The sequence below is a fragment of the Rattus norvegicus genome, chromosome 4, assembly GCF_021556685.1.
Source record: "Rattus norvegicus strain SHRSP/BbbUtx chromosome 4, alternate assembly SHRSP_T2T, whole genome shotgun sequence".
Taxonomy (NCBI): Eukaryota; Metazoa; Chordata; class Mammalia; order Rodentia; family Muridae; genus Rattus; species Rattus norvegicus.
The window spans coordinates 159600449-159611870 of NC_141537.1; the positions used below are offsets into that span (position 1 = coordinate 159600449).

The 11422-nt window shown below is 49.8% G+C and overlaps 1 protein-coding gene across 6 annotated transcripts; it reads right to left on the reverse strand.

Annotated features, from left to right (window-relative positions):
• Positions 1-123: 123 nt before the first annotated feature.
• On the reverse strand, positions 124-10302 carry Lrrc23 (leucine rich repeat containing 23). 6 transcript variants are annotated; one of them, XR_015685595.1, is made up of 9 exons: positions 10208-10278; positions 9541-9719; positions 9349-9458; positions 8395-8648; positions 6350-6480; positions 3307-3443; positions 2813-2998; positions 872-1175; positions 124-432 (listed from the first exon to the last, which is right to left on the reverse strand). XR_015685595.1 is itself a non-coding variant. In XM_087657699.1 (8 exons), exons 2-7 carry the CDS (start codon positions 9670-9672, stop codon positions 902-904), a joined length of 1038 nt encoding a protein of 345 aa, XP_087513825.1. In that variant the 5' UTR covers positions 9673-9719; positions 10068-10278; the 3' UTR covers positions 124-432; positions 872-901.
• Between the last annotated feature and the right edge of the window lie 1120 nt (positions 10303-11422).

An 11422-nucleotide genomic window follows, 5' to 3' on the forward strand; every position in this document is an offset into this window, starting at 1 on the left:
TGCTCATAACCTTGTCCAGCCAACTCGAGGGAAGCAGGCGTCCCCTTATTCCAGTATAGTGGCAGGTACTAACCCAGACAGATGGAGAAGCCCACCACAGGGGTTCACGAACTCGACACAGAATATAAAAACGCCTTTTTATTTGAAAGCTGAACTGATCCATCACAGCCCACCTCCTCGGCTCTTCTCTCCAGACAACCCCTACTAGCATCTTAGTCGCCTCGGATCTGCTTGAGAGCTGTGCTTAGGACTTTAGGTAGGCCCACAGAACAAGCCACACAGAGATGACCACCACAGAACCTGAGCCTCGGGATGTAATGGATTTCCAGTCTGGGACAAAAAGGAACATCTCCCACTTCTTGTAACAGGGCTATGAATGCGGTGGTCCCCACTGGGGTATTATGAGTTCTTGACGTCAGCATCTTTGGCCTCCTGGAAAAAGAGAAGACAAGTGAACTGTGTGCCCTACCGGAATGCCCACATCCCCAGGCCTCTCAGTCCCTCTGCCTCACTCTGCCCTCCTTTCGCCTCTCCACCCCGTGTCCTGTTATTTTTAGCTTCAGATTTTTAGTGCAGGATCTTTTCCCTGGCCCAGCTACATCCTCCATATACCACCAGCCACCTCCTTCCCTTCATGCGCTCAGGGTTCATCCCTTCCTCCCAGTCTCTACCAGCTATGTCTGTAGAGACAGCGGTCCTCTGCCTCCCTCTCTAATTCTTCTCCCTTCTCTGGTCTCTTGTGTCTTTTCTTACCTCTTCCTGAGCCTCTCTCATCTTTCCTTCATATCTGAGATACCCGCAGCCTCTGACTCTGGCCTCTCCTCCCGCGTGCCCAGCCTTTGACCTCCGGGGGCTGCCTTCCTGCCATCACCTTTACTGTCCCTGCAGGCTAGAGGAGCCACTAAGTTGGCGGGAGGTACGGTTCCATGTCTTGGTCCGGGTCGAGTTCTTGCTCCTGTTCCTCCTTCAGCCTCTGTCGGATCTCCTCAGCTTCTGCCCGGTCCTCGTCCTCATAGTACTCTTTGTCTAGGCGCTCTAGGTGTGCCATCTGCACCAGGGCCTCCTGGCGGTAGTCAGTCTCATCGGCACAGGGGTTGTCCAGCAGCACCAAGGCCCTCAGCTTGGGCAGGTCCCGCAGTTTGGCCAGCTCCCCCAGGTCACTGATCATGTTACTCCTGTATATGAGGTCGGGAGGGGTTAACGCAGGAAAATGGGCTCTGAGTGTTAGCTACAGATCGGGCTTCCTTTGTAAGAATACCTCCTGGAAGCCACTCTGGGCCCTGGAAGCAGTGATGGATGAGGACCAGCCTTGGCATGATGCAATTCCCTCATTCCTCCTCCACCCTTTAGAGTCCCTAAATGCCGTGCAATGTGTTCTTTTAAAACTTTGGAGCAGCAAAAGCTAGGCCTCATCCTGTCTTATATTTGGAGAAGAGGGGCAAATGTCCCATACAGGAGCAGACATTTTCTGTGTCAGCCATACCACCATAGGGGGTTGGAAGGATTGGGCGAGCAGAGGAGGAGCTCAGAGCTAAGAGTGGGGTACTGTGGGGTGGGAGTGCTTCCTTCAGTAAGGAACCCAGAGCTAAGGATGGATTGAGCCCCCCAGCTTGAATAAAAAGCTCAGTCTTGTAATGTTCTTCTTTCCAAAACTCTGTGGTTTCGAACATTTATGAATCCAGTGTTAAGTATTGCAGACTGATCTCCATAGGTGCCCTGGGCCTCAAGGAGCACTCCTCACTCTGAGCTCTACTGGCGTTGTGTTGGGCTCAGTGATGGGGTACAGATTTCACATGCACACAGCCCTGGGTTTGATTGATAGAACCACAAAAAAAATTGAAAGAATTGTCCATCAGAAAAGAGGAGCTTAGAGAAAAATCCCTCTGACCCTGCATGTGTTCATCCATCTCCTCCTTCCTCCTTCCTCCTTCCGTGTGTGTGTGCGTGCGCGCGCGTGTGTGCGAGCACGTGTGTGCATGTTGTGATGTTGTGTGTGTGCGTGCGCGCACGTGTGTGTCTCTGTGTGTGTGTCTCTGTGTGTGTGTGTCTCTGTGTGTGTGTATCTTTGTGTGTGTGTGTGTGTGTGTGTGTGTGTGTGTGTGTGTGTGTGTGTGTGGAGGAGGGGTGTGACAGAGTCTGGCTCTGCAGTCCAGGCTGGCCTCAATCTCACAGAAATCCTCCTGCCTCGGGTTCCTGAGTGCTGGAATTATAGGTATGAGCCACACATCTGGTTTTTTTGTTACTGTTAGTGCTGTTGACTGAATCCCACTGTGTACCCCTGGCTGGCACAGAACTACGCACCGTATGGATCTGGCTTCTCCCTCACACTTGCATCAATTCTCCTGCCGCCGTTGACTTCCAAGCCCTAGACTATAGGCATATGCTACAGCATCTGGCCTTGAAGTTTTTTCCTTCCTTCCTTCCTTCTCTCCTTCCTTCCTTCCTTCCTTCTCTCCTTCCTTCCTTCCTTCCAAGACAGACTTCTACTGTGTAGCCCTGGCTGTCCTGAAAATCACTCTGCAGACCAGGCTGGCCTCAAACTCAGAGATCTGCCTGCCTCTGCCTCCTGAGTTCTGGGATCCCAGGCGCATCCCGCCACCCCCCTCTGCTGGGCTACATCGTATGTTAAACTATCGTAGGTAAAGGCGGTCCTTCACAGGGAGTGTTCAGCTTAGAGAAAAGAGACAAGGAATGAATGGAAAGGGTAACTGGCATAGGAGAGGGAGAAAGGCATTTACATAGGATACAGCCAGGAAAAGAGTGCTGGAGTCAGACTGTGAGTCACTGAAAAACAGCCATAGTGGTGGGTAACCTCAGCTGTGCAGGAGGCTGAGTCCGAGAGACTGGGCCAGCCTGGGGAACATCGCAGTGAAGAAAGAAGCCCCGTGGTGGTGGACGGTGGCGGTGCCTTCATTCCCAGCACTGAGCAGGCAGAGGAGAGGCAGGTTGAGCTCCGTGATTTCGAAGCCAGCCTGGTCTACAAACCAGGACAGCTGGGCTACACAGGAAAAAAAAATGGGAAAAACAATACAAAACAGAAAAGAAAGGAAAAAGAGGAAAATGGTTCACTTCTGATTCTTTTAGGTGTTTCTAAAACACAGAAAAAGCCCCACTAAAAACAGTATAGTCTTATTCATTATAGATTGAATTAATGCGAAGACCTTTGTGTTGCACTTCAAGGCAAATTCGGAAAAAAGGACAGTAGAGGACAAGAGCAGAAGGACAAGGCCAGGACCCAGCTGCCGGTCCCTGGGAGAGGTGACGGACAGGTGGGAGGCAGGTCTTCACGAGGATGCGCACGCATACCTCAAGTTGAGGTACTGCAGAGACTTCATTTCCTTGGAGAAGCCGTCCAGAGTTTCAATCTGGTTGTCTCGCAGATGCAGAGTGGTCAGGTTGCTCAAGTTTTCCAGGCCTTCCACCTTCTTCAGCAGGTTTTGAGCCTACGTCCCAGCAGATGGTAACATTAACCCAGAGTGGGGAGCAGAGAGAGGGAGCAGGAAAAGGATGAAGCCAAGGAGAAATCTGAGTAGCGAGTAGCAAGCAGTGTGGGTGTAGAGAAGGGGAGTGGGGACAGATGGTGCGATGTAGAGAAGGAAGAAGTGCAGACCTAGGTGTGGTGGCCCATCCTCCAAAATCCTAGTAGTATTCAGGAGACAGAAGCAGGAAAAGTGTCATGGTGTAGAAGCAAACCTGAGCTACCTCAGGAAGTCTCCAGGCCTGCCTGGACTACTACCTTAGCTCAAATATCACCCCTTCCCCCCCCAATAAAAAAGACAAAGGGGTCATCGGGACTGCTCAGTGAGGAAGGTGTTGGCAGCCATGCCCAACAACCTGAGTTCATTCCCCTGTACCCACACGGTGGAACGAGAGCCAATGCTTGTCGCTCATTCTCAGGCCGTGCTGTGCTTGCCCCGCACACAAAGTTAGAAGTAATTGTAAAGCAATTTTAACTAAAAAAAAAGAAAAAGAAGGGCTGGAGAGATGGCTCAGAGGTCCTGAGTTCAATTCCCAGCAGCAACATGGTGGCTCACAACCATCAGTAATGGGATCCACTGCCTTCTTTCAGTTTGCAGATATACAGGCGGGCAGAATGCTGTATACATAATAAATTAATAAATTTTTAAAAAAATAGACAAAGAAGCCCAAAAGCTAGATTTCCCAGAACAACAATAAATCTGTCAGGAGAGATGTTTCTGGGCCAGAGAGGAAGCCTTGGAGGTAGAGCTCTCCTACAGCACGTATAAGACACTGGTTTCAAACCCCAATACAAAAGAAGCAAAACCAAGACAGACCCATCTATTCATCCCATCAAGGCTCTCTAATTCCAGAAGAGCTGATTAGATCTGCCCTTGTCCCAGGAGCCCCACTCACTAACAGAGAAATGGCTGTAGTACGTTCCAGAAGTCAGCATGTCATCCAGGGTAAATGGACAGAACTTAGAGCCTGGCTGGTATGGTGGTGCCCAGTGTGACCCCAGCACTCACTTGGAGAATGGATCAGAAGGAAAGCCTGACCCTGTTAAGGAGTCAGGCCAGTGTAGGCTGTGCAGGGAGATCCTGTCTCAAAAATAAAAGTGAACTTGGGGCCAGAGCAATGGGTCAGCAGTTAAGAGCATCTACTGTTCTTTTAGAAGACCCAGGTTTCGTTCCCAGCACCCGTGACAGCACACAACCTGCCTGTAACTCCAGTTTCAGGGGATCTAGCCTCACTCCTGATCTCTAGGGGCACCAGGCACACACATGGTGCTACACAAACACACATACATGTAGATAAAACACACACATGAAAATATTTTTTAAGGAAAATAATAAAAACAAGATCTGGTGGCACATACATATCCTGGCACTTAGAAGACTGAGACAAGAGGACTGCTGTGAGTTCTAGGCCAGCCCGACTCATATAGGCCAGTCAGGGCTACATGGTATGACCCTTAACAACAACAGAACATGGGCCATGGGCAAGGCTTGGTCAGTAAAATTCTTGTCATGCAAGCATGAGGACTCGTGTTTGTCCCCAGCACTCACATAAAAAGCCAATCTTGTGTTGGGGTGGGGCGGGGTACACAGTCTGTAATGCCTGCTATTGGGGTAGAGACACTCAAGACCCCTGGAGCTAATTAATTAGGCCAAGCTAATTAATTAGTGAAGTTTCAGGTTCTCTGAGAGACCCTGTCTCAAAACATATGGTCAAAAGCCACTGAGGAAAATGCTTGAAGTTCTCCTTGGGCTTCCACACACAGCACAGTTGCACACCTGTATGCACACACGGTGTGTGTGCGCGCAGACATAAACACATAAAACAAAACTATTCGATGTTAGCTGGGCAGTCGCCTTGACCATGGTGTGTCTTCACAGCAATAGAACAGCGACTAGGCAAATACATTCGGGGTCTTCGGTTTCTGCAGACATAAAAAGATCAGGCGAGGGGTTGGGGATTTGGCTCAGTGGTAGAGCGCTTGCCTAGCAAGCGCAAGGCCCTGGGTTTGGTCCCCAGCACTGAAAAAAAGAATAGAAAAAAAAAAAAAAAGATCAGGCGAGCCAGGCAGTGGTGGCGCACGCCTTTAATTCCAGCACGTGGGAGGCAGAGGCAGAGGCAGTTGGATCTCTGAGTTCAAGGCCAGCCTGGTCTACAGAGAGAGTTCCAGGATAGCCAGAGTTACACAGAGAAACTCTGTCTTAAAAGAAAAACCAACACACACACACACACACACACACACACACACACACACACACACACACATTATAATGATACATACTAGAATTCTGGCACTTGGGAGGTGGAGGCAGAAGGATCAGGGGAGTTCAAGGTCATCCTCAGTTACACAGTGATTTCAGGTTAACCTGGGCTACATAAAACCATCTCAATAGGGGGGTTGGGGATTTAGCTCAGTGGTAGAGCGCTTGCCTAGCAAGCGCAAGGCCCTGGGTTCGGTCCCCAGCTCTGAACAAAAGAGAAAAAAAAAAAACCATCTCAATAAATAAATGGATATTTATTTCTTTGCCCATTCTCTGTACCTGAAAAGCACGTTTTGCAACAACCTATATCACACATCATATATTGTAGCCCTGCCTTCCTCTCTCCCTCTTTCCTACTCGCTTCCCTCTGAGAGACAGGGTCTTATTCTGTAGCCCAGGCTGGCCTCTAGCTCTCAGCAGTCCTCCTTACCCAGCCTCCCAAGCGCTACCACTGTAAGCATGAGCCTGTACTTACTGTTTTAATTTTATGTTTCCACAGTATCAGACCCCGTGTGGGCCTTGTCACCACCACGGTGCTGAAGCTACTAGCTAAGCCTACCAGAAGCCAAGGCTGCTCCCTTCCCTGTGCCACCCGAGGACCCATGAGCTACCAGGTAGAGATTCTTTAGCTTGGGAAGGTTGATTCCTATTGTGGTTTCCAGCTGGTTCGCTCGAAGCTCCAGGGTGTGCAGGTTAGTCAGTCTTTCGGGGTCCAGACCAGTCACCTGGTGGATGCGGTTCCCTATCAGAAAAGAGGGAATCGAGATCGCAAAGGGCCATGGTGAAGGTTCAGCAGGAGACATGTTGCTTTCCCCTGACCCCGTATCTTCTCCCGCTCTGATGTGGGGTGGAAGGTGAGGGAGCTCTGAGGCAAGTAGACCTGGGTTTGCCCATCTATACTTTGAGAATGAATTGCTAATGCCTGAGCAACACTCATGGCCGACGTCCTTCTTCCCTGCATACCTTTGGTCAGGTGGCATTTCACCTAAACAACCAGTTTAAAATTGTCATTTGTGCTGGGCCTACAATTCAGACCTGTAGGCCCAGCTACTTCTACCTAGGACCCTGAGGCAGCAGAATAACAAGGCTACGGCCTTCCTGGGCTACAACTGAGTGAGTTCAAGTGCAGCTTCAGAAATTTACAAGATGCCCCTCTCCCCAAAATTAAAAGTAAATTCTGGGGTTGAAGAGATGAATTTAATGGCTCAGAGCACTGCCTGCTCTCCCAGAGGCTCTGAGTTCCATCCCTAGCAGTCACGTGGTGGCTCACATGGTGGTTTGAAATTCTTGGCCCATGGTGTCTCTTCACAGCAACGAAACCTTAACTAAGACAGAAGTTGGTACCAGGACGGGGGTGTTGCTCTGACAAGCCTGATCATGTTTTTGTTTGGAGAAATATGGACTTTGGGGCTGTCGGATATTACCATGAAGAGACACGATGACCAAGGCAACTCTTTAATTGGGACTGGCTTACAGTTTCAGAGGTTCAGTCCATTACCATGTCTGAAAGGCAGATATGGTGCTGAAGGAGCTGAGAGCTCTTGATCAGAAGGCGGCCAGGAGGAGACTCTGTATCAAACCAGCAGACTTAAGCATATATGTGAGACCTCAAAGTCCCACCTCCACAGTGACACACTTCCTCTAACAAGGCCACACCTCCTCCAACAAGGCTTCACCTCCTAAAAGTGCCACTTCCCATGGGCCAAGCATATTCAAATCACCACACCATCCATAATGGAATCCAATGCCATCCTCTGGTGTGCAGGCCTACATGCAGACAAAGCACTCATGCAAAAAATGCATAAACATGCTAACCTTTAAAAATCTTTTAAAAAATGAAATAAAAAGTCATAATAGGGCTGGGATATGGCTCGACAGAAGAGTGCTTGTTTAGCATGCACAAGATCCTAGATTCAGTCCCTTGTACCAGAAGAGAGAGAGAGAGAGAGAGAGAATGGCACTTGTGCATTTTACAATCTTTCTCCACTCTATTTTCTATAGAATTTACCTCCTTTTTGAGTTATGCTTTGTTCTTTAGACAGGGTCTCACCCTGCGAGCCAAGCTGACCCAGACTTCCTTTGAACGTCATCAACCCTGCTCACACCTCCAGTGTGTAGGGTCCCAGTTGTGAGCCTTCATACCCGGCTTCTATCTACTTACTATGTTGTTATCTGTTCAGCGCCCTAAACAGAGTGGACTCTACACGAGAATAGAGACTTCTGGCTTTGTTCAGTCAGCATCTCCAGCATAAAGAATCTTATGAGAGGCTGTAGAGATGACTCAGTGGTGAAGAGCCCTGGTTGCTTTTTCAGAAGACCCAGGTTCGGTTCCCAGCACCCACATCAGGCAGATTCCCCAGAAGCTGACATTTTCTTCTGGTCTACACAGACACCTGCATGTGCCCATGTACATGTAATTAAAAGTAAATTTTTAAAAAAGAACGCAATTAATTTTAATAGGCCTCTGTTTTCAGCTAGGCCCTGTATAAGTATATAGACAAGGCTTTACCGCTGCGTCAAAGTCCCGGCCCAGCACGTGTCTTAACCAATGAATGCCTGTATACAGATGGCTGTGTGGCTCATAGCATATACTGCCTATTTCTGTCAGCTCCATGCAAGGAAGGGAAGTTCTGTGTGTGTCTTCCTAAGAACCCACCTTTGAGATCCAGGCTTCCCAGACGGGGATGGATGATGCCTTCGGTGTCTGTGATCTGGTTGTAGGAGAAACTGGCGATCTGCAGGTAGGGCAGTTCGTTCAGCCGGGCGCTCCGGAGCTGATTGCCGTCTGCCTTGAGCCACAGTAGGTGAGTGAGACTGTTGAGTGGTGACATGTCTGTGATATGGTTCTCAGAAATATCCACGTAGCGGAGGTGGATGTAGGAGCGCAGTAAGGAGATGTCTGTGAGGTCCCTAGGAGATTGGGGGGCCAGGAGAAGATCCACCATAAAGGATAAGAACATTTGTGCTAGGCCTACTAGTTCAGACCTACAGACCCAGCTACTACTACCTAGGACCCTGAAGCAGCAGAATAACAAGGCTGTGGCCTTCCTGGGCTAAAACTGAGTGAGTTCAAATGCAGCAAGAACAGAGATGTTCGGACAGAGAGCAACGCAGAGATAGCTTGTACTGGATGACGGAGAGGGAAGGGAAAGAAGAGGCAAGTGGGGTTTTTCTTCTTGTTTTTCAGTGCAGAGATCAAAACTAGTACCTTGCCTCCTAACCACTAAGCTACATCTCTGAGACTCCACTATGAAAGGATGCCAGAGCTTCCCACGGAAGTTTTTTTTTTTTTTTTTCCAGAGCTGGGGACCAAACCCAGGGCCTTGCGCTTGCTAGGCAAGCGCTCTACCACTGAGCTAAATCCCCAACCCCCCACGGAAGCTTTAATGTGTTGTCTTGGCGCTGGGGGGTGAACCCGGAGCCTTGTGTATTCTAGGCAAGCTCTCTACTGCTAAGTCACCCTCCCAGTCACCAAAGAGTCCCGGAAGTTCTGAAAAGCAAATCCCCACCATTTCTTCCCATCAGCTTGGGACCAGAGAGAGAGCTCTAGCCAAAACACTCAGGAGAGAGAGAGGGAAGGCACGTGATGCTCCCGTCTCTCAGTCCTCACCTGTCCTTAACCTCCAGCTTAATATAAGCGTGAGCCAGTCCACTGCCAATCTTGCAGAGTAATGAAAGCCCTTCCTTCATCATGGCCTCCGTGAGGGGGGTGGGCAGCCACTGCAAGAGGTGGGTAATTCAGGCATCCCTTTGCAGTCCCCCTCTAGTCCTGAGCCCGGGGAGCCCTGGTCCCGGCTCTCACTTCCTCAGAGACTTCTTCCCCCTCCTTCCTGTAGTCGTCTTCCCAGTCCTCCATCTCATTGTCATCCTCTTCTTTTTCCACTTCATCCGGCTCCTGATCAAAGTCATCTTCCACATCATCTTCATCCGACATCTTTCTCTCCCCTGCGCTCCGGAGTCAGACGAAACTCAGTCCTGGTCCTAAGAAAGGAGGTCTTAGCTCCCACGCCCACCAGCCCTCCAGTCCCTCACATCCACTTACGGGTACCCTACACATACAGCCTCTGTCACCTCTGAACTCCCAACTGCATATCTTTCCTCATGTTGGAGAGCGTCTTTGGACTCCCAGTCTCTGCTTGGAGCCCCCCGCCCCTCCCCCCGCTCCCGGCTCCCTTCGGGACACTTTCCCACACTCCCAAACTGTTCCTGCCTTTCCTTGCCTCCAACTCTGCCCCAGCAGCCCAGCGTCCTCCTTCCTGAATTCCCTTTAATCCAGTTCTACATGTCCTCCTAAAATCTCCCCTACCAACTCCTTCTCCCCTTCCTTACCCACACCTCACTTCCAGGTTCTCTTCCACCCCCAACCCCTATTCTTCTAATGCGATCTCCCTGCTTAACACCACCATTTCCCTGACACGATAACGTCTTCAACCCTCCAACCCAATTCGCCTTCAGAAGTGGGAGCAGACCCTGACTCTGCTCCTCTAGAAGTAGTTATGAAGAAGATCTTTGTGCTGAGAGGCCAGGACTGTTTTTTTCGGAAGACGCAACGGGGTAGCAGGAGTTATATACTGTTGTTATGGCAACGGGGGCGGGATGCTTAGCTTTGCAGCCAGCTTCCGTTGAGAGCCTGGAGCACCTCAACCGCAAAGCACAAACCCTAACGCCCCTATTTCCACCCTCAGCGGGTAGTGCAGTGGTTGCCAGGTTACGAGGCCAAATTCCTAATCCCAGGAACCTGGAGGAGGCGAGAAGAGAGTGTCACGGACTTAATTGTCGGGGGACATAAAACAATGGTCTAATTATAACAGCAGCGCTGAGAAGCGGGAGGGAGGCTGGGCTGGCCTTTAAGTCCTTAAAGCAACTAGATGTCTGGATGCAAAGGAATTGTAGACCATCCCTAAGAAGCAAAAGGGGGATGGATGAGAGGAAAGACACTAAGAGAAGCAAGAAATACTACGTTATGGGATTTGTTGCTGGTCGGGTTTGGCTCATTATTTATTGGAAGGTCTTGGAAGGTGGACTGGTGGAGCAAACTGCTTTAAGACCCAGCTTGTGACCCCGGCGACTCCCTCTTGCAGGTGATGGAGAGATGGCTCAGCGATTAAGAGCACTGGCTGTTCTTCTAAAAGATCTAGCTCCATTCCCAGCACCCACATACCATCTGTAACTCCTGCTCTAGAGAGATCTGACGCCCTCTTCTGACCTCTACTTGCACAGAACAGGCACATGGTGCATGAATGTATGTATGCAGGCAAACGAGCATACATATAAAATAAATTATTAATAAATTAATAAATCTAAAACAATAAAGTCCGACTTGGAGTCGTTTTTTTTTTCTTTTTTTTTCGGAGCTGGGGACCGAACCCAGGGCCTTGCCCTTGCTAGGCAAGCGCTCTTCCACTGAGCTAAATCCCCAACCCCCCTCCCCCCCTCCCCCCCCCCGACTTGGAGTCTTGGCAGTTCTGCAGTTTACTAGCAGCTATCTAGAATTCTGTAGAATAAACGTAACTTTAACAACTGAGCAGAGTCTGCTGAGTTACTCTGGGTCTTTGCTGTGGCTGCTTTTGCTGTGAAGCAGTCTTTCTATGTAGGCCAGGCTGTCTCAAAGTCACTCCTTTCCCAGCCTCCTAAGTGCTGGGATTACAGGTGAGGGCTACCACACCCAGCTAGCACTATCTTGT

Excerpts from the sequence above, each read along its gene's own strand:
- Lrrc23 (XM_087657699.1), bottom strand. The coding sequence starts at position 9,672 with ATGTCGGATGAAGATGATGTGGAAGATGACTTTGATCAGGAGCCGGAT. Across the intron at positions 9,459-9,540 it reads GGGAAGAAGTCTCTGAGGAA|TGGCTGCCCACCCCCCTCAC; the intron begins GTGAGAGCCGGG and ends CACCTCTTGCAG. Across the intron at positions 8,649-9,348 it reads AAGCTGGAGGTTAAGGACAG|GGACCTCACAGACATCTCCT; the intron begins GTGAGGACTGAG and ends CCAATCTCCTAG.